Genomic DNA, 21,188 nt, shown 5'->3' with positions numbered 1-21,188 from the left:
AACTCTTAAAATGCCCCTTCCTGGCTTTAATTGCTGTGTGGACTTCATCATCCACCAGCACATCTCCCACGCAAAGATCTACGCCACACTCCAAAATAGCTCATTAGTATCTCCTTCAAAATTCCATTTTTAATGTAGAGCCATCTTATCCTTAAAAGGATTTCCTTAGATCTCCTTGTGGTTGGCCCCCATCTAATCTTAGGGCTGGCCTAGGTCACCTTCTTGTTCTTCCTTGTCCCTAGGAACATATCAATGTGAACCACCAGGAGCTGATGCGGTTTTACGGTAATCCTTAAAATGGGCGTAACTTTTGATCCGGGAAGAGTTACAGGACCCACAGCACATCAAAATAAACGGCTTTTCGAGCACTATAGCGTCCCTAACAGGTTTACTTGCTAGGTGTCATTTTGACCACTGAATTTCATTGTTCAGTGGGTTTTCGGGGCACTTTTAGTTTCCTACTTAGATTTGGACTCTTAGTTTGAGTTGTTTTCACTTTGTTTTACTTTTATCTAATAATTTTAGGGTTTCTTAGCTATATATAGACATCATTGTTATCTTGTAAGGTAGATTACACTTTTGAATAATGATTTTCAGTTTATCAAAGTTCTTAGAATTCTTTGTTCTATGCTATACGCTGCGTCAGGACCCTCCCAATAGAGGCTGCAAGAAGACCTAGAACAGCAAGCCCTTCTTCCCACGACCCCACTGAAGAACCGAAGCAGCAGGGGCATTTTGGTGATTTTCCAGGCGTGTTAAAGGAAGCAGAAGCTCACCAAGACTCCAGATATATTCTTACTTTGCTGATTGCATCACTCCTTGGTGAGATATGACAAAGTCCTACTCCATCTAGGAGTCCTAGTTTGAAGAGGACTCATGTGCTCAAAAGCCCACGCATTAGTTAGTAATCCCTTATTATCTTTAATTTTGTTTATTTGATTTCAGTTTAAGTTGTAACTAGTAGTTGATAAATCTTAGTTTGAGTCGGAGTTTTATTTAAAGCAGGATTCTTTTGAGTTTTGTGAGTTTATTTAAGACTCATAAAAAGTGCAAGGTGAACTATCCTAGGATAAGATAGTGGAACTTGGAAGGAGAGTGCTTGAAATCCTTCGCTAATGAAGTAGTCAAACAAGGAAAGTGGGATTTTGAACACTAATCCGATGTGGAATGAGATGGCCATGTGTATCAATAAGGTGTAAAGATGTCCTAGATGAATCAAAAGGAAAACTTCATTCTTATAGAGAGACTTGGTGGCAAGGATGGATATCTCGGCGAGATCTCGTGAGATATCTCGCTATCTGAGGATAGCGAGATGAGAGTGAGAGGGGAGAGATGGGAGATCTTGCCACGAGATCTCGCCAATATCTCAGCGAGATCTCGCCAAAGGTGATCCAACCACCTCTTTAGGGGGTTTTAAAACCCCCTGTCTTGCGACTCTTGCCTCTCTCTCGCTGCAAGTGTATTTTTTGCCGGAAAAGTCGATTTTTGGCCGGAATTTGTTGGGGACTCAAATTCTAAACATCATCAACACATATACAACAGCAGATTATCATCATTCAAGCCTATTTCAAGTGATCTTCAACAAAGGTAAGATTTCCTCCAAATTTGAATTTTTTTCAAATAAAAGGTTCTACAACGGGTGTGTGAGTGTAGTATAAATATATGTTGATGATCAAGCTTTGATCTACACTTTCATGGAAACAAATTTAATTTTCTGTCATTAATTTTTTTTTTGAATTTTCGTATTTAAAAATTTTAAATTATAAATTATAAAAAAAATACTTACGATATGAATGTGATTATCACTTATATTAAACTACATTGAGAGGGCTACAATCCCATGTATTCATATTTTGATTATCATGCTTTTTGTATTTATTTTTATTTTTTATTTAAATAATTAAATAAAATAATTATTAAAAAAATAATATTAAAGAATTTTTTTTTTTTTTTAAATGATGCTTATATTATGTAGTTTATTTTTAAAATACATACATGTCTGTTTGAGCTATTTTAAATGGCAACTAGTGGAAATGGCGCCACTGGTAGTAGGACTCAGGACATTGCTTGGCAACATGGGGATCCACTGACTACCGACAAGAAAAAATCCCAATGCAAGTATTGCCTCAAGACCTTGAATTCTTGTGGTTCAACCAGATTAAAGCAACATTTGGCTAGTGGCTACAAAGATGTTTCCAAGTGTCCCAAGGTTCCTTATGAAGTGCTAAAAGCAATTGTAGCAACTTTAAAGGGAGGGAGACAAAAAAAGGAGAACATGGCACAAAAGCAAAGGGAATTTGAGGATACAGTGTTGCTAGACCTTATGTTGATGTTGATGAGGAGTCAGACGACAATAAGGAGAGGAGGAGGGTTATGGGTGTTAGACAAATGAAGGCTGCAATGGAAGCTAAGAGACAGTCCTCACATTTTGCGAATTTGAGGCAATATGAACAGACAAGAGAAGCAAGTGGTTCGAGGTCAGGGGCATCCATACCACCTAGATATAGTTTTCATGGAAGTGAGAGGACCGAAAGGAGGAGGAGACTAGACATTATGATGCCACATTTGACCAAGACCCCTCCCTCTTCAAGCATCAAGACATCTATCAAAGAAGCATTCCATATATGTTTGTTGGAGGTAAAGATGGCAGTAGGGAAGAGGAAGCTAGGTTGGCAATCAACAAATTCATGCTCTACAACAACATTGCAGCCAATGTAGATTGATGCAGCTCACCATACTAGGACTCATCTTTAGAAAATAAATCAAACTAGGACTCCTACTTGGACTAAGGACTCATACTTATACAAGGATGCTATCATAACTCACTCTAGGATGATCTAGATTGAAAAATAAAAGTAGATACGGAATCATTGTAGGAAGGGGACTGCAACTAAGGGACTCCCTTCCTACTTGGGCATCGTAAGCTAACTAGGACTCTTCAATAACTTGACAATCAAGGACTCAACTTCAAAAATAAAAGTAGATCTAGGATCCTACTAACATACAGGATCCAATGAAACCCTAAGTTGACTCAATGAAATACTGTAAAATTAGCAAAATATCCCAAGTGTCACTAGGGGGCCATAAGGTGTGGGGCTAGTGGGCTACAAAAATATCCCCATTTTGGCGCTGATTCTGGTTCACATCAGCAACAAAGCAATCAACTACATTAAATTGTGATAGAGGACCAGCACGTACATAACATTACATTTGGAGTGTTGACACCTTGTGATTGCCAGGACTTACCAGTTTTATTGCCAATAGCAGGGGTATTTCGGTCCATATCTTCCTGCTTTTTTTTAGGGCTTTTTATATGTTATGTAATGTAATTCTTCCATAGTAAGATCAGAGGCAGATCTGAGATTTTATTTCATTAATAATATTAAATATTACTACGCTGTGATCAGGAGTTATTTAACCTAATCACAGGGTGTAGATCAGGGGTAAATATGAGATTTTATTTCATTCATAATATTATATATTGGTACTCTGCGATTAGGAGTTACTCAACCTAATCGCAGGCTGTTCTACTGGCTTGTGCTATCTTCGATTAGGAGTTATTTTGCTAACTTCTTCTGCTTCTTCTTTCACAAGCTCTTGGGCTAGCTTGGATCTTTACATGCAGACTTAACAAAAACAAAAATTACATCAAGGCAATAAGATGTCTCCCGAGCAATAACAGAGTTGCTGCTAAGCAACCAAAAACTAAATAAGGCAACACTGACTGACAATAAGAAATGGGGAAAAAAATTTAAAATAACTAGCTGTCCAAGTAAAACCTATCCCCACGCTTCTGGTTCTGAGAGAACCAATAACTCCCAGCAGCATGGGCTGGCCCTGTTGTCTCGTGCATATCCTAATGAAGTCAATAACACCAGTACAGCACCGTGGCAACACCTGACCAAGGCCAATGCAGATCATCCAATTCCTTACCAGTACCTTTGTGGGTCTCCATTGAATATGACCATACTACCTGAAGCAGCTCTCACAAAGCTTTTCTTCGATCAGTGCAACTCCTAACTCATTTCCAATAGAATCATTCCTTACTCCATCTCTTTTGGTCTTGCTGCACATCCTCATCTTTGCTATACTTGTCTTATCTATATGAATGTTCTTAAATGCACAACATTTTGCCCCACATGTCAAGTTGGTATGATTACAGTTCTATGCATTCTACCTTTAAACTTAAAAGGCATGCATTTGTCATATAATACTCCTGGGTCCTTACACACCTTAAACTTATCCACCCCGGTTTAATTCTGTGGGCATCATCATCCAATACGTCATCCTCTTTGATAAGGGCCTACAGGAGATTGATAAGAATGGCAATACTAGAGTTAAAGATGTTACTGCACGTTGTTGCATGTTAGGGATAAGTTGGCATGTAAAACCAAAGAAGGGGAAAGGACAACTCCAGCTAGCATGAGATTTTCTTGTAACACTCTGAAATGATATAAATAGAATAAAGGAAGCCTCAAAAACTACTCTTGCTTCCTGATGATTATAAAAGATGGGATGAACTACAACGAGAGTAGTCACATTAACTAGAAATCAAGAGCATTTGCCCCCTTTAATTTATAAGTGTGCGACTCAAAACTATTATCTGAAGTCTTTACCAATCAGTTTCTAACATTCAATCAGTCATGCCTACTCAAAAGAGTAGAATTGAGGAAATAACTCTCTTTTCAGTTGTGCAGCATCCAGCCCACTCAGCTCAATGACCAAGGGGAGGTGACTACAACAACTCCACAGCTAGCATGACATCATCCAATACGTCATCCTCTTGGTTGATCTTGGGTCAACAACAGGAGATGCTATCTTGTTGCACTCCAAGACCTCTATCTAGGATTACTATTATTTGTTATCTTAATCTATGTTATTCTGTTCCCAACACCACCGCCCCCCCCCCCCCCCCACCCCCCAAAAAAAAAAATCAAACCCTCTTCCAACAGTTTCTGCTCCGGCTACCTTTTTACTATTGCTGTTAATTGGCATTGTAAGTAAACATTGAGCACAGTTGAGCTCAGCAAATGAAAACAAACTAGAGGGCGTAAAATGATGAGAATATAAGTCTATACAGATTGATAAGAATGGCAATATAGAGATTGAGTGAACGCTGCCAAGGAATAAAGGCAACCACTATACGCACTCATAGTTGTTTAAATTATAAAAATTAACTAGGATATTTACAAGAAACGCAAGTTGAACGTAAGAAGAAGAAAAAAGTATATTTTTCGTCAAACAGAGAGAGAAGGTGTCTGAAATTTACAATGCGATCTTGCAGAATCTTCGCGCCTTCGAAAACAGCTTGCCCAGCATGCTGTACAACGGTGTCGGCATAGTTCCTGACAGTGCGAGTGAGGTTATTGCTGCCTCCGACCTCGACGGCTCTGCTCACCGCGGATCTCAACCACGACATCGGCACCTCTTATTGGGGCAAACCAAACGAAATAACAAAAAGGAAGTCAATGCGCCTCTTGGTTTTCAATATATTTACTTGCAGAAGAAAGCCAGAAAGAAACGACGAAGACAACGATAAGCAGTTTCAAGGTTCAGCTGTAGGGATTAGAGATGATGCGCGGTGTTCGACGAAAAGAGAAAGAACAAGCGAGACAGAGAAGGTAGGTAGGTGTTCTGCTATCCTGCCATCATATCTTCAAAACTGTGGAGAAGTAGTCAGCGTCTCTCGCCAATTTCTGCCGATACTTTTCAGCGAGTGGTATTTTCGGAACCGTCCGTCCGCTGTCTGCCCTACAATTCCGGGTGCTTGGCTTCGGAATTGTCTAATCTAATCTATTCAATAGTTGCGAGATGTGAAGTCAACATCATTCGACATGCGTTAACACCCTGGTTTTACAAGTCACCTACAATTCTTCAGCTTCGAATTTCGAACACAAAAATGGAAGAAACTAGAAGAAATAAATAAAGTCACGCGTCACGTAGATATAAATAATTTTAAAAAAAAAAATTTGTAGAAGAACAAGCCATTTCAAGCCACCACGCTACCATCTTTTCGCCTCATAATGATCATTTGTTAATTTCTTCGGACCTTTGTTGAAAATTAAGCTGCTAATCGTGAATACTACTCTCTGCATAGAATTATATAAAATATAAATATAAAAAAGGTGGAAAGAGAGAGAAAAATAATGAAAAGCTTACCATACGATACTTGCCGATACATATCCATATTTGATCAAAGTGATACGATACATCTCGATACGTCTTTCCATTGAATTACACTAAAATACATTAGTCAGAGTAATACAATACTTGATACAGGATGATACGTCTCTTAAAATCACCTGACCGATACGATAGTCGATACCGATACTTTAAATCTTGTTTAGGACTTGGGAGAAGGCTATGACTTATGAAGACCATCTAACACAGGAAACTATTATTATTAGTGAACTAAATTAGCTTCGTGTACATAAATGAAAACTATTTACTTGGGCTTTCTTTGGTATTGTCTTGTATTTATATTTATTCTACATATGAATATGTTTTGTATGTTATATAGGGATTATTATTTATATTGATAAACCAACATAATTATATACTATAATCATTTTAATATAGTTCTTATTTTTCCTTTTTCTTTAGCATCATCTGAGATGGAATATTCATTATAAAATGTTTATTTTATTTGGCTTGCCTGTTTTGACTATAAGTTCATAAATTAGGGTACAAGTTTTACCTTGTTAGCCCAAATTATTTGAACCTTCTTCAAGTCTAAATAAGGCCAAGGTTAGAATACTCTTTCTTTCAGCATGGAACAAGTTTAAAATTTCTTTGAAGGTCTTCGAGTAAGCTTGACCTAACATGTTCTTTCTATTCTTTTGTTCTTCTTCTTCTTCAATCTTTTAGGTTCATACTTCATGTCAATAGTAACATCGTGAAAATCTCTAAATGTGATGACTTCTATAAGCATGTCATGATTGTTTAGCTTAAGAACCTTATTTAAAACTATTGATTTTAAATTTTAAATGAACAAATAAAGACCAATCCCCTCTTATTCATTCTTTCTCCTCATGATCTCCATTATTCTTTTTCCTCATGATCTCCATTATTCTTTTCAATGCATTAATCATCAAGACCAATCTAGGTTAGTTTGACCTAGCCCTAAGTTAGGGTTGGGCTAAACTATGTCATGTGTGTTTTAATTGAAGAAACTCTATTTACAAAATCATTGATTTTTAACTTTACATGAACAACCAAAAGCCAATCCCTTTTTATTTCTTCTTTCTCCCCATGGTCACTATTCTCCTTTTCAATGCATTGCCCTGACTTAGGGTTTCACCAAACTTGCACCGAACAAGGGACTTAGGATTGTGTAGGTTGTTAAAAACCCCAAGCCGATCAGACTCTAGTAGGCGCAACTAACAAATATTGAACAAACTAAAGGTTGTGGTTGTTTGCAAAGGTGTGGTGTAAAAAATGGGTGAAGAAAAAAAAAAACATGTGGGCCCTATGGGTAGTGGGGTGAGGTATAAGGAAATGAAATGAAAGGAAAGTGTGGAAAAATGTTAATTCTGGGTCTCACATCTTACTTTTTCACAAAATCCCACATATTTTGTGGGATTTTAAAAAGGTTTGGGGTGGGAAAGTTGGGTTGTCATCTCACTAAACAAGTTTTTTTTTAATTTAAGAAAACTTGTTTTTAACTTTACCACCCAGACCACCAAACAATACACAATTTTAAGATTTAAAGGAAAAGTAGGAAACCTTTGTTTTTTTCAAGAATTTTTCCACCCCTTTTTTCCCGCCCCAATTTTATTCAAGCAAGCAAACGCAGCCTAAGGGGATTGGCTCAATTAATAAAGACCAATGTCTCATAAAATCGGGTAAAGAGTTTGAATCTCATTGGAATTGGGGTGAAGCTCCACATATACATATAAAATAGTCTTACCCCCATTATAACTTTCTATGTAGATTAAGTAAAGACAATTCAAACTTCAAAAATGGGTAAAATCCACTAGTTATAGTCTATTCACCCCCAATATGTTTTCTTCCTTTTTTGGGGGTTAAAATTTGCCCTCAATTCTTTACATTCGCATTGGTGAGTAAATACAAAAAAGGAAGAAAAAAAAATCCCAAAGTGACAAGGGATAATGGATAATAAAAAGGGATTGGAGGAACTTCCATTTGTAATCTTTTGAGTTACAAAAGTCCTAGGAGGTCTATGGTTCGATCCTCGATTCTCTCCATACTTTCCCCCTCCCCATCCCATCCCCAAAGGGCCTTTGGGACGATAATTGTCATCAACTTTGTAAAAAGAATAACAAATGAAAATTTTAACATAACAACAATCTTTGGGGCTAAACATACGAGATAAAGAGGTGAGAAGATGTCCCATGCTAATATGTGATTTGTTTGCAAGTTTGATTTTTAAGATACTACTCCAACTCTCAATTGCTCGATGCTAGAATACATTAATCTCAAAATATCATGTGAGTGCATAAGTACAAGTTGGGCACTCACTGGAAGATACTGATATTCTCTGGTTAGAAAAACTCTCAATTAGCGTTGTACCATGACTTCCTCAGACTTTATGCCTTTACAAACACATCCAAAGAGATGGATTTCAACTCCAAACTTAAAGTTATAACTGGCAGCATTCCAAATGTTAGAGCAAATGGGATCTATTGTGACAGATTTATTTCGTCCATGCCAACCTACTCGTTTTGACGCCAAGAAAAAGAGAAAACAACTTATTCGCTCTTAAAAGTTAAAACCCCCTAGGTCGTGTTTGGGATGCATTTTCAGAATTACTTTCGCGATCAAACACCAGAACTTGAATGTCAAATAACGTAGGAGAATCCGATATCCAGAGTACATCCTGACAAGGTTTAAAGTATCATATGATGCCATACGATACACATCTATATTTGACACAAATGATACGTCTCTCTATTAAATTGTATTAAAACACATTTGTCAAAATGATACAATATTCGATATAGGACATTACGTCTCTTAAAATCACATGACCGATACGATACTCGATACCGATACTTTAAACATTGCACCCCGGCAGCATATGTACCTGTGAACGAGATTTTCATTTATTCCCTTCCTTTTGGTGAAGAGAATGAAAATGGGGTACGTATACGGTATACCCAGTAATGACGTTCTCGCGCAGTCGGAGTTTGTAAAGTCGTTCGTTCGTTCAACTATTAACTTTTTGAACTTTCACCGCGTCGTGGAGGAAAACTTTATTTATTTTGGTTCTCCTGTTGTAGTCTCTCTGTGTCTTCCCCACGCAATAGACGACCATGGCGTCCCAAATCCTCGCACGCGTTCTACGAGGTCGTCAAGCTCAGCAGATAGCAACTGCCTTGATTGAAAATTCTTCTTCACGGAGGCTTCTTTCGTCTCCTTTTCGAGCTTTATCGTCAAACGCCTACTCCACTGAACCAATCCGAGCTACTCTTTTCCCCGGCGACGGAATCGGTCCGGAGATCGCCGCATCCGTTAAGCAGGTTTTTCCTTATGATTTCCCAACTTCAAAGTATGTTTACGTAATCGTTCTTATTTCCGATTCACCAATTCATTTAAATTCACTTGTCTCTGGACTTTATACATCTTCTCTATCAATAAAGTTATTCTTCTATTCTTTTTCCACATAAATGTTTACGTATTAATGGTTGTACGGGAATGAAGATCCAGATCATCGATTATTGTTTTCAGCTATATTTTTTTCCCCGAGCGTGACTCATCAAATAATTTGTATGGTCATTCGAGTCTTGAAACCGTGTGAACTAATCGAATTTCGATTTTTCATGTGTTTTGGTTCCTGATTTGTGAGCAACGGTAAAGAACAACTCGTCTGCGTGAGGAAATATGAGGTCAAAACTCTGATATGTAATTACTATTTCAAAGCTAAGTATCTTTGCGTGATGGTTAATATTTGAGCTGAGAAAGTACAGTTGGTATTCTTGAACCTTACTTAGTAAGTCTCTTCTATCATCCCGTTATGGATGACCAAATTGAAGTGGAAGAACAAGAGATGAGAAATATTTGGTCGTGGCTAACCCTGATAGTTATGTGGAGTATACAGAATACATGATAAGAAAGGCAAAAGAAAATGAAATTCAGCTAAAATTAAGAAACCTATGAAACTCAGTTGACCAACTACATCCTTTCTTTGTGAATGGTAGTAGTGACTGAAAAAAAAATAAATCCAAGAGTTAAGTTACTTAGTAGTTTCTAATTTTTGTTAGACTTTTTATTTTTTAGTTTATGCCTAGCTATAAATAGGCCCAATTGCACCAATGTATTAGTTTGCGGTGATAAGATTAAAAAAGATGTAAAAATTATCTCTACAGCTTAATGAAAATGATACATGGTGTTAGTGTTTAGCATGTTGTGATAAGCAACAAAAAAACACAAATACTCACACAGACACATGCACACACACAGGGGGGAAAATTAGAGTGTCTGAACTCTGAAGTAGAGGAAAAACTTTAAAGAAGATGAAATAGGTAAAGAAGTAGGCCTAGATGGCATTTTGAATCTTCGGTAGACGTGTGGAAGATCTTAAGAATTGGTGGAATTACATGGCTAACGGAGTTGTTTCATAAGATTAGCAGCATAAAGAAAAATTGACGAATGCACAGAGGAGAAGCATTAATTCCAGTTTCTTTTAAAGAAACAAGATTATGAGAAGCCATTAATCAACAACACTTGCTCAATACATGCAATTTCATTTTTTAGCACTTCGTTGAAGAAATTGGTGACTGAACAGTTTACTGAATACTCTCCTATTTGAAATGGGCCAGTTAGATAATTGGTTTCCAGCTTTAGAGCTAGGTTGTTCTGTAATCTTTTTCCGGATCAAGCTGAAGGTGTTAATCTGTTTTAACATCATAGTTGTCAAGGTGTTGCTCAGACATCCAGGCACCATGGTCGCCTACTTGACAGGTTCCTTGGATGCCTTTTTGGTTTCACTTGAAGTTTGGACTCTCTAATGCCTGTTTCACCTAGGTGCCATTAGAACTATTCAATCACTGGTTCTGTCCGGTTTTAAAAATTATGCAATTGCTAGTGGAAAATGGACAAATTTCAATTTCATTCATTTTGTGTCAGCTACAATCATGGCTCAACATTGATCTGCATCTTTTTCCATTGGTCATGCATAGGACAAAGTACACATATCTAAGAAAGAGAGAGAGATGGAAAAAGAAGCTCACGATAGGGTTCATCTTCTAAATCAGAGCTAGCATATGTATTTAAAAGTAACTAGTAAAATCCAACTTGCAGATGCATGTACATACTTATTGTTTGTTAATGCTATAGATGAATATGACATTAGAATGTTCATCTATAACATTAGAAAACATTTTGGTTCACAAGAAATTAGGTTGAAAAGAAAATAGTTGGGATTATGCTTAAGTATGTATAGTGAATATGCACGTGGATTTGTTTTTTAGGTAATTTATTTATTTAAACATTTCATATTTACGGAGAATAGAGATGGTGCCAAAATTTGGTTCCATATTCTCATGAAAATAGAGACGGTCCCCCCCCCCCCCAAAAAAAATAATTTTTTTTTAATTTTTTTTTAAAGGTATGCTTTCAAGATGAGAGAGAAAGGAAAATCTGCCCAAAGCAAAGATGGAAAGTTGGAAGAGAAGATGCTTTCCATGGCCAGAAATGAGGCAGCTCAGATCATTTCATGCAGACCCTAATGCAAGAAGGAAATCCGTGAAGAGAATTTCATATTCAGAAAAATTTATTAGTTGCCTTTCTTCAATGAAGGCCCTGTAGAAAGCAAGATCAATGAAGAAACTGGAGATACAATAATGGTTTAACATGAATATCAGTAACTAGAATATTCACTATACTATGAATTTCAAAATATGAAAAGAAATGGAGTATGAGGGAATTAAGAAAGGAAAAAAACAAAGATGAAGAAAACCAGGAAGCAGCAGCAGAGCAGCAGAATTGCTGCTGTTTTATCATGAATCTCAACCCTGTAAATACATTTCCCTTGATCCTAAATCTCTCCCCAGCAATTTATTCACTATTCAGATGCTCATAACAATCAATGGAGAGACTTTCTCTTACTCCTGCTTCTCTATCACATCTTCTCTTATTCCTGACAAATTTAAGTACTCCAATACATTGCACTTGTTGCCAGAACTCATACTATGATTTCAGGAAGCCAAGAAATAGGAGAAAGAGAAGGGCCTTGGGTTTTAAGTTAGCAGTGCCTGCCTTTTCATCAATACACAGCAAGATAGCAGAGGATACAGCACGAAGTGTCATGTGCTGGTTTAGTCTCTTGTTTTGAACTGAGAAAGAGAAGAGAAGGAGATGGAAAAATGTTTCTAACTAATAGTAAAAATAAAGGAAAATACGGATTCATAAATATAATATTCAAAAAAATTTAAAAATCTGCTACAAAGAAGGTTGGGGTAAGGTTATTTACATTATGACCCTCCTCAGACCTACAGTGTGGGGTACTCGTGCACTGGGTATGCCCTTTATTGTATTTGTTATTCATTAGGAGAGTTATATTGAAGATGATGTGCATGTAGACATAGGTTGGTGGGTGAAATGGAGATTTGCATTTGAAGTCTCTGCATCAAAGGCATCCTAATCAAGTTGAAGTGAAAATTTTGTCAGCAACTTATTCTACCGACCATTTTATTTGTTATTTTTTGGTGCATATGAGATAGCATAACTGGAAATAAACTACTCTGAAGTCTGAACTCAAAAAGCATTGTCCATCGAAAGAGTTCAGACATGACGATATTGATGCAAATGAGTGTCCAGATCACAAAAGATACTAGGAAAGAAGTCACAACAAGGAGACTCTGGGTTCTAAAACAGGTGAGAATGGGAACCAAAATAGGATGATGTGGTCATGTCCATCATGGTCAAAAAACAAAAACAAAGTTGCTTGCGATTGAGCTTGTTTCTGCAAGTTAAAGACATTGAACAGAGAAGTTGAAAGGGAAAAGGACATTGGCTGCCCGTGAGGTTGTGGACCAGTAGCCTGGCCTTTGTGTTGGTAGTTTTATTAAGTTTGTAATTGGAGTCTTTTTTTTTTTTTTTTACATCGATTATTTAAGTACTAGTAGTCTCGGTGACAATCACGTAACTACTGCCAATTTTAAGTCAGGGGCATGTTTGTCCTTCTAGTATTTTACTTATTAGTCAGTTTTTCTATTTAATAGCTTTAGTTCTAAAAGCCAAGTAACAGCCCATGATTTAGGCTGGCAAAGTTTTTTAATCAGTGTTTTAGTTCGGATTTGGTTGTTAAGAGTCATGTTAGGAGTTCAATTCCTGCTAGGAGTTGAGTCTCTAAAAGTGTGATTCTCCATTTGAAGTGCCCCATCATGGAAGAATATAGCTTAGAAAATTGACTAAAAGAAGTCTGATTTGGAACAAATTGTGGGATTGATTAGAGAGTTAGAAGCTGGTCAGGGACCCCTCATCCTCTTGAGTCTGCCGGACAGCCTCTCCATGACAGCCAGGCAAGTCTGGGACTTAGGCAGGAGTCACCAACCCTCACCACTAGCTGTTAACTGGTGTTTTATCTGTCAACCAAGCAAGTCAGGGACCTAGGCAGGGGATCTCTGTCTTCCACTCCTCCCAAGGTTGGGGGACCTTTCTTCTCCTGTTCTTTAATTATTGGGTTTGGAATTAGGTCAAACCCCCATTAAATTTCAACTCGTCTTCTCCCTTGCTGTATTTCTATTAGAAAAAGAAAAATAAAACCCTGTTTCACCCATTAAAGAGGCATAACCCTAGTGAAAGCCCTTCCCTCTTGATTGTCCTAATCCCTGTTATCTCCATGGCATTCTAGCGCTCTTTGGAATGCTGGTAACCTTGCCAAACTAGGAAACTTGCTATGGTAGATTTTGTGGATCATACTTGATCAGTTTGACTTTTCCTTTTGAGGAATCCCTCCCCCTTAGCTTTACTTTGTTAAATCCATATAACAGCCCTAGAATCTCCCTCTAGCTCCTTTGACTTTGGGTTTTTACTTCCCCTCAACTCGCCCCTAAAATTTGGGGATGCAGAATATGCTGAAAATCTCAACAGTCCTTCATTAGTCACTAGGATGTACATTCCCTATTGATGTAAACACAAGGACTCCCCTGGTGGAAACCCTAAGTGGGCCCACCAAGATGGCTCCAAGAAGCTACCCTAACCTGGCTGAACCACTATTAGGGGGTATTTTTGGCATTTTGCCCCCTTTCTAGGTCTGGAATTTTTTCCAGATTAATTCAGAATTTTATTTGAGTTTAAATTAGTAAGTTGAGTTGTGTTTGGATTGGACTTAGGAGTTTGTTTTGATTAGAAGTTGTTTCGTGAGTCCTTAATTATCTTAAATTAGGCACATGAGTTTTAATTAAAAAGGAATTCAGAATGTGCTTATTTGATTTAAAGTCTAATTTAATCATGTTTGTTTTGTTATTGGTACTTGGTAGATTCCAATCCCAAGTTTTGGTCAAATGGGGGGATCCTTGTGTATTAAGGAATCCCACCCAAGTTAGGGTCTTTTGAAAGCTATAAATAGCTTAACAGTCTATGTAATTTTCAGTTTTGATTAATAATAAAATTGTTGAGTTTGGATCAGGGTTTCCTAGTTGAGGGGGCCCTGATTGAGTAAAATCTGTTCCAGTTCAATTCTTCTTCATCAAGCTGCAAGGTTTCCAGCTCTCACCAAGTAAGTACAGAATACCCCACCGCTTCCCCTGCCCCTTACCTCTCATGCAAGACCAACCCTCCCCTCCCCTCCCCTGCCCTGCCCTGTGCAACATCCTCCAGCCCCTGCCTTTGCTGCCACATGTGTGCAGCAGCATCCCTAGCTCCCAACGACTCCCTCACCCCCTCCCCTCCCTCCCAGGACCTCATTAGACCCTCCCCCACCTTCCCCTGCCCTTGGCCTCCACTTCCCTCTTCCCCCCTTGGTTTCTTCTCCCCTGCGGCAACAGCAGAACCCTCCCCCTGCAACTTCTAAATTCCCAGTCCTTAAACCTCCTTTTCTTCTCCCTTTTAGGTCACACCAAGTGCTAAAGCTATAGTTATTCTCTCAGTTCTTAAAAATTCTGCACTTCATCTCCTTCATCTGAAAATTCTGCAACTTATCCAACTTCTGAGAAACCCCAACTTCATAAAAATCAGACCTTTCCAAGCCCCTGAATCACTGAAATTTAGTTCTGAATCTGCAGAAACAGCAAGGGCAGAGCCTATCCTACCCTACCTGAACCCCCCGAACCCTATATTCTGACTTTTATTAAATAACCAGATCTGTGTTCACACTACAGCAGAGTTTGAGAGTGATAAAACACCCTATAAACCCTAGCATACTCATTCCTTTTTGTTGGAAATTCCTGGGCAGCCCTTAGATTTAGAAAAATTTCCAAAATACCCTTAACGCTAAACCTGGGTTTCCGTCACCTAACCTTAAAGCCAGACCTCAATCTGTGGTTTAAAAATCTCCAAAACAGACCTTACAGCCCTTATCCGAAATTCTTTTGTGTGGTTCTGTCATCTTTGTTTCTAATTTCGTGCAGCATTTGCTGTTGTTTGAATTCCTTATTCAAAGGCTACATTGACAGTAGAGTTAGTGGATTAGACAACATGAACAATTTCTCTACTGGTGTCCAGTTACTTTGAAAAGCTATTATCAGACAGTATTGACCTTATAGGGTCTATGGTTCAATTATGCAGCATGCCATTTATTTGCAGGAGCTCACATGAATTATATCGAATGGTCACTTGTGTAATCCAAGATTTGGTAGAAATATTGTAATGTTAAAAACCCTGAACTGAAAGTTCACCTTCATGTGATGACGGTAGCATGAATAGCTGATTGTATTTCTCTGTTCATCTGTTCTGGGAAGGTATGACGAGTATGTGCCAACTTCCAACTGTAGGTCCATACCATAATATTGGTGCAATAATGCTTAGCTTGATGCACTTTGCCTGGAGTGGCATCCCCAAGAAGCCCTCCGTTAGTATGCACTATTCAAGTTAGAGATCCTTTAGGATCATACCCTAGGGTCTCATGCCTTACTGTTCAGACTTTGGGTCTGGCAATCCAGATTCACTTGGTCCTGGTATGTCATTTCTTTTTGGTTATGTTCCAGATTTAATGGAATATATCCAGCCTTTCGCGTTCACAGCTGTACATTCTGTTAATTGCTAGCAGATGATCAGGTTGTTTTGTCATGGCAGAGGCTTATGATTTTTTGCCTACTGTCAGTTATAGTTACTTCTGTTTACTTTAGGCCATACTTTTCATCTTTTCTATTGCAGAAGGCTGTGTACCTGTGGTTTGGAATCATGTCAAAATTAATGTCTTTATGAATATTGTAGGTATTTGATGCCGCTGAAATACCCATAGAATGGGAAGAACATTTTGTGGGGGACAAAGCAGACCCAAGAACAGAGAGTTTCCTGACATGGGAAAGCCTGGAATCTGTGCGTCAAAATAAAGTTGGGTTAAAAGGGCCAATGGCTACACCAATTGGGAAAGGACATAGATCTTTGAACCTTACTCTAAGGAAGGAACTTGGTCTGTTTGCTAATGTCAGACCTTGCTATAGCCTTCCTGGCTACAAAACTCGATATGATAATGTTAATCTTGTCACAATTCGGGAGAACACTGAAGGAGAATATAGTGGTCTTGAACATCAAGTAAGTTCTTGTGCCAAAGGCATTTTGGGCATTTCCTTTTTTATTTCGTTTGTGTAGTTTCTTACAATGCCACTTGAAGGATTTATTTTATGGTACACTAGGTGGTGAGAGGTGTTGTTGAGAGTCTTAAGATTATAACCCGCCAAGCAAGTCTCAGAGTGGCAGAGTATGCTTTTCACTACGCCAAGGCCAATGGCAGGCAGAAGGTGTCTGCCATCCATAAAGCCAATATCATGAGAAAGACTGACGGACTTTTTCTTAAGGTTTGTTGACATTTGAGAGAAAGTTAATCCTTCTTTTTTTTGGGGGGGGGGGTATCTTACTCTCCTTTCCTCTTCTGGTCAGCTTTTGCGGTTTGTGCTTATACTTTTTTTTATCTTTCATCATTATCTACAGTGCTGTCGTGAGGTTGCAGAGAAGTATCCTGAGATAAACTATGAGGAAGTCATCATTGATAACTGTTGTATGATGGTATTGGTTGCTTTGCTAATCTCCATATTAAATATATAAAGTGGGAATTTTGGCACAACCCCCCAGAGACACAGGATTCTGATCTTAGCTAAAAGTTTTGCAGTGGTAGTGGCATATAGTTCTCTTCTGTGCTACAGTTTTTTGTGTCCTTAGTCCTAAGTCGGGGAACACAAGTAGAAATGTAGAATATAAATAAAGAGTATCAGTTTTTGAACTAGGAGTTTCAAGGACCTAAGATTGAAATACTAAGTTTCCTATTGTCAGCATTTCTTTTGTTTGATTACTGAAGTACATATTTTATTATTTGAATTAATGCTCCTGCTCTTTCACATTTGCTGCTAATTTTGTGTATTCTGATCTCTGAACAGCTTGTTAAAAACCCTGCACTCTTTGATGTACTGGTTATGCCTAACCTTTACGGAGACATCATCAGTGACCTCTGTGCTGGCTTGGTTGGAGGTTTAGGTTTGACTCCCAGGTATCAGTCTTTCCTCTTGTCTGCTGCAAGATACAAGTGATCAAATGCATCATTTCTCACTTATCTAACATTATGTAGCTGTAACATTGGTGAGGGAGGTATTGCTTTAGCAGAGGCTGTCCATGGTTCAGCACCAGATATTGCTGGGAAGGTGAATCATGAAATACTCTCTCTCTCTCTCTCTATATATATATATATATATACACACACACACACAGATCCGCACACACATATGTTTCACAAATCTTTGCCTTTGCCATTGTCATTGCTAGCATATTTACACATACCACTTCTGTATAGTACCTTATGCAGTGAGTCATCCCAATAAATTTAACTGATCCTTATCTAGAGGAAGGGACCTTCTTGCTTCCCTGTAACCTTCCATGCCATATATGTGTATGGATCAGTAAGAACCATACCTTCCTATAAAATGATCGACAACCTTATCTTAACTAAATGAGGTTAGCAACAGGGATCCTTGCCTTCCAATCTGCTCAATTTAAAGTTCTGCTTGATATAAGAGTGTAAGACTTAAGATATGCATGTTTTTCCTTTATGTCTACCCCTGGATGGCTGGATCTTTTAGTTCCTTCAATCTGAATTAAATCACTTCTTTGTACTAGAGAATCAGAAAGGCCTCAGTTGAATATAGCCATGTAGTTCAGACCAGAAAAATGGGGGAGGGACTGATCTGGCATGATTGGCTTCACAAAGAGAATGTTAGAAGACTTGTAAGATTGTATAAGAGAAGAACATTTTTTTTTGGGTGTGTTAGGGTGGGGTGGATGGTGTTTGGAAGAATAGTGCACATAGGCTTTCAAACCAGCACTCAATTCTGAAATTCATCCTAATACAAGCTATTTCAAAAGAAGAAAATCCAGCTAACAAAGGAAACCTAGTGAACTCAGAAACAAAATTTAACAAGGAAATAGTCTCCTAAGATTCCTAATCAACTTTAGCACTTGCTAATGTACCTCACTTTCTAAAGTTGACTGAACAATATATTATGACCTAAATTAAATAAATTCCTAGTATCAGCTCTAATATGATCATTCTGTACTATATAGTTCATAGTTTTGCCACACATCCATCTCAGCATCCTCATCTATGAATGTTGAGTTAATCTACATGATTCTTCTTAGCTGCATGACATTCCGCACCTTAAATCATAGCTCATAGCTGGTCCTATTATTGTCTCATAAATTTTTGTTTATGGAATTTGTCAATCATGCAATATTTTAGAAAAACCTCTGAACTTCGTCTGTCTTATTGCTCCTGGACTCTGAGCAAGTATACTAGGAGTGGACTGTGGGGAATTTCCAGGCCTTGGATTTAGGTGACTAACAAATGTGTTCTGTTCAGACAATCCATCACTCAAATTGTTTCAACTTGATGATTGGCTATTGGGTGGTTATCCACTTTTCCTAGGTCATTGTTTTTTGGGCTGAGGGTTGGGGAGCTGCCTGGGAAAAAAAAGGAAGGGAGTGTTTAAAAACCATGTAGGTAGCTGCAATAACCTAATTTATGGATATGCTTTTAAGATGTCAGCAGTTAGTCATGTCTCATTCTAGGACCTTAATTTTAAAAATGCTTATAAAGTTTTATACTATTGACCTTTGACGCCATGACTAAATTTCTCAAATCACTAGTATAGCACCATCTAATCAAGCTACTTGGTTGTTGGACTTCTGACCCATCAACTGCTAGACCATAATTACCAGACGCTGGGCTGAACATCCATGCTTCAGAACATTTGTCTTGGGACAACATACTGATTATCGAGTTGATAACTGGGGCTCAAATATGATAATCTCTGCTTTCCATTGACTTTCCTCCCCCTAAAAGAAAATTTTGGCTCTGCCCTGTGAGCCCCAGCTTGTGAGAGTAATGCATATTGTGACACATGATAGTTCCAAACTGCTTTTTGGGTCATCTGTGGTTGTATCATTTGCACACAATGTTCTTCTCAGCATTAAACATGGACCTTGCTTACGGTAGGGAAATGGAAATGAAAATATCAAGCTGCAATGTGCATTGCACGATTGTTTTGTATTAGTTAGTGCTTGTCTTAGATCTCTGGTTTGAAATACTGGGTCTGTGGTCTGAAATACATTTTTTCTGTTTAATTATTCCAGAACATTGCAAATCCAACAGCCTTGCTGTTGAGTTCTGTTATGATGTTACGGCATTTGGGACTGAATGATAAAGCTGAACGAATCCATGATGCCATCATCAAGACTATAGCAGAAGGGAAGTACCGAACAACTGACCTTGGAGGCTCCTCTTCTACCATAGATTTTGCAAAAGCAATTTGTGACAATCTTTGAATCTCTTTTATTTTGATTCAAGTGTTGCAATTAATACATCCAATTGCCATCAGCTGCCAATGGGCATCAAAATTTTCTTACTTTCCATTCCCCCTTCTATTATTCCATTTTCCTTCCCCACCATTTTTTTAATGTTACCATATATTTAAGCTGGAATTAACATTTTGTTTGGCTCGGAAAAGTCGAGAGCTCTGGACGTATTCGAAGTTTTACTGACGATAAGTTGCATCACAAAGTGTATAACTATAACCAAAGAAGTGAACCATCCTGGATTATTTAAATATTCTTTTTCCTTCTTATTCTGTGTGAGGTATTTTAGACTTACTTGAGGTGGTTTTCAGATACTTGAAGAGTAGTTCCATGTTTAACAGTGCACTCTATGCCCAACAGTATGAAACTTCAATATCGAAATAACTAGAATGTTTAAATATTTTCTGCCCCACGGTATCTCATCTTATTGTTTGCCTTGCTTATCTTTAAGAATGATTCATGTGAATTCCCAATGTTCTGTTTAGCTATTCCTCTGTATTTCTACTAAAATTTTCTTGCGTCATGTTGAGCAGTTTCCATATACATGAGGGCATATGTTTGTGGGTTTGGGGTTGTGCGAGTTGGATACTGATTCATCCACACGAAGCCATGTATGAGCTAACTGCGGTACCAACTTCTTGTTTCCAATTCCACTTGTTTTTGTCAAATCTGCAAAATGATAAAGCTTTGAGGATTGATCTATCGAATCTGAGTGGTGAGCATGGTCTAACAAACTGTAATCCGCAGATCTGCATCAGAAATCATGGTTGCAGGATCACAAGGCTCTTATAGCCATGAAATGGAATTTGGCCAATGTGTCATATATTGCATACACGGCTTCCCTGAGTGGAGCATCAGCTAAGGTAAAAACAAAGTTGCATGATAATAATAGAAAGGAAGCAAGGTGTCGAATGCCCTTAATTATTGCAGCGGTACTAGTTTTCCCACCTCCTTGGCGTAATTGATAACCACCTAATTGTCAAACTCAACTATTAGCCACCAAAACGTCAAACTGGCCTATAAGGTGGTCTTCAGCCTATGCAATTCCTTCCAGTAGACCATACCTGATTGCCAAGGTCTCACTGAGTGCAATATTATCGAAGAGTTGGTATCTGATTTTGCCTGTCTAGTACCTTATAATGATTCTAATCTAGTTTTGCTTGTTATCACATAGATACCTTTGCTATTAAATATAACCAGATGATCGCGTAACATGGTGACTG

General features: G+C 38.0%; 2 protein-coding genes across 2 annotated transcripts in view; one reads left to right on the top strand and one right to left on the bottom strand.

Annotated features, from left to right (window-relative positions):
- LOC149023398 (structural maintenance of chromosomes protein) overlaps window positions 1–5,939 on the bottom strand; it is an 87,266-nt gene extending 81,327 nt beyond the window's left edge. The window contains exon 1 of the mRNA XM_089143943.1: window positions 5,270–5,939. Coding sequence (XP_089000069.1) covers window positions 5,270–5,419 — 150 coding nt within the window. The 5' untranslated portion in view covers window positions 5,420–5,939. The remainder of the gene's footprint in view (window positions 1–5,269) is intronic.
- Window positions 5,940–9,119: 3,180 nt separating this feature from the next.
- LOC149023397 (isocitrate dehydrogenase [NAD] catalytic subunit 5, mitochondrial-like) lies at window positions 9,120–20,396 on the top strand. Its single transcript, XM_089143938.1, has 7 exons — window positions 9,120–9,482; window positions 16,339–16,659; window positions 16,761–16,922; window positions 17,056–17,130; window positions 17,499–17,608; window positions 17,687–17,759; window positions 19,744–20,396. Exons 1-7 carry the CDS (start codon window positions 9,276–9,278, stop codon window positions 19,933–19,935), a joined length of 1,140 nt encoding a protein of 379 aa, XP_089000064.1. The 5' UTR covers window positions 9,120–9,275; the 3' UTR covers window positions 19,936–20,396.
- The last annotated feature ends 792 nt before the right edge of the window (window positions 20,397–21,188 follow it).

The sequence above is a fragment of the Hakea prostrata genome, chromosome 2, assembly GCF_041222555.1.
Source record: "Hakea prostrata isolate BN-2017 chromosome 2, UWA_Hpros_2, whole genome shotgun sequence".
Taxonomy (NCBI): Eukaryota; Viridiplantae; Streptophyta; class Magnoliopsida; order Proteales; family Proteaceae; genus Hakea; species Hakea prostrata.
The sequence above is the reverse complement of the archived record's forward strand: the minus strand, read 5'-3'. Positions and strand labels throughout refer to the sequence as shown.